Source organism: Empidonax traillii, unplaced genomic scaffold (assembly GCF_003031625.1).
Source record: "Empidonax traillii isolate 1590-97213 ecotype Southwest subspecies unplaced genomic scaffold, ASM303162v1 scaffold920:size239203, whole genome shotgun sequence".
In the NCBI taxonomy this organism is placed as follows: Eukaryota; Metazoa; Chordata; class Aves; order Passeriformes; family Tyrannidae; genus Empidonax; species Empidonax traillii.
Window position 1 is genome coordinate 41,224 of NW_020956113.1, and position 1,097 is coordinate 42,320.

The window sequence follows — 1,097 nt, forward strand, 5'->3', positions numbered from 1 at the left end:
GCCCCAGCCCCACCACCTGCCCCAGCCCCATCACCTGCCCCAGTCCAGGGGTTCCCTGGAATCCAGGCAGAGCCTCCCCCATCCCACTCACCCGGATCACGTCCAGTTCTTTGTTCCTCTGCATAAGTTGCTTTTCCAGTTCCACAATCTTGGCCATGGCCTCGTTCTCCGTATCCTGGAGCTTTTCAGATAACTATCAACCCAAAGAGGAATAGATTAATTAAGTGGAAAACTGTAGTTTTATCCATCAGAACATCAGGACACTTGTTGGAGCAGTGGGACATGGTTATTATGGATATTCCACCAAACCCTGAGGCCTTCCTTTGGAAATAAAGAGGGTTCCTGCCTGAGATGAGGGACCTCAAGTGCCCCACTGAAGGTTCCTGTGATGAAGGTCACCCCTCAGCCACGACCAGCAGGTGCCTGGGTGGACCATAACTATGAACCTGTCCAGATGAGAAAGTCTATTCTGCAATAAATCCCTTAAAATGTAATTTTTTTTTTTAATGTAATGCCTTTCCAACCTTACTCCCAAGGCTGTGGCCCTGCATTGCCCGTGCTCCCACCTCCCAGAAGGTCCCTCTGAGCTGAGCCCAAGGTGCCAAGGCGTGGTACTGACGTGAGAAATGTTCTCTTCCAGTTCCTCCACCCTCTCCAGGGCCGCGTTCTTGGTCTCGGCGTCCTCCAGCAAAGCCCCCACGTCGAACACGTTGTCCAGGTAGGCCTGGATCTGCACCTGCAGCTTGTCACTCTCCGTGTGCTTCAGCTTCTGCAAAGCCAAGGACACAACAAAGGTGGCACTGGGAACTGGCAGCGGGCTTGGAGAGCAGGGGGAGCTCAGGCCACCCCCACCACCCAGGAAAACACTCGAGGTTTAATATTATCTGGGGTCATGAGTGATAAACTGTCATTTTTTGAAGACCAAACATCCAGAGCTTTCAAATAAAGCCAAGCAGTGCCTTATCTTCTGTCCCAGAGGATATTATGGCTTTCCTGCCATGGCAGGGGGTTGGAACTGGATGGTCTTTAAGGCCTTCCAACCCAAACAATTCTGGCATTCCGTGATTTCCTCCGTGGTTTCTTGGCAAGGCTCTGAA

The 1,097-nt window shown here is 51.8% G+C and overlaps 1 protein-coding gene across 1 annotated transcript in view; it reads right to left on the bottom strand.

Annotated features, from left to right (window-relative positions):
• Positions 1-1,097, bottom strand: part of FMNL2 (formin like 2) — a 112,084-nt gene that overhangs the window by 10,925 nt on the left and 100,062 nt on the right. The window contains exons 12-13 of the mRNA XM_027902913.1: positions 620-769; positions 92-193 (exon numbers count right to left, since the gene is read on the bottom strand). Coding sequence (XP_027758714.1) covers positions 92-193; positions 620-769 — 252 coding nt within the window. The remainder of the gene's footprint in view (positions 1-91; positions 194-619; positions 770-1,097) is intronic.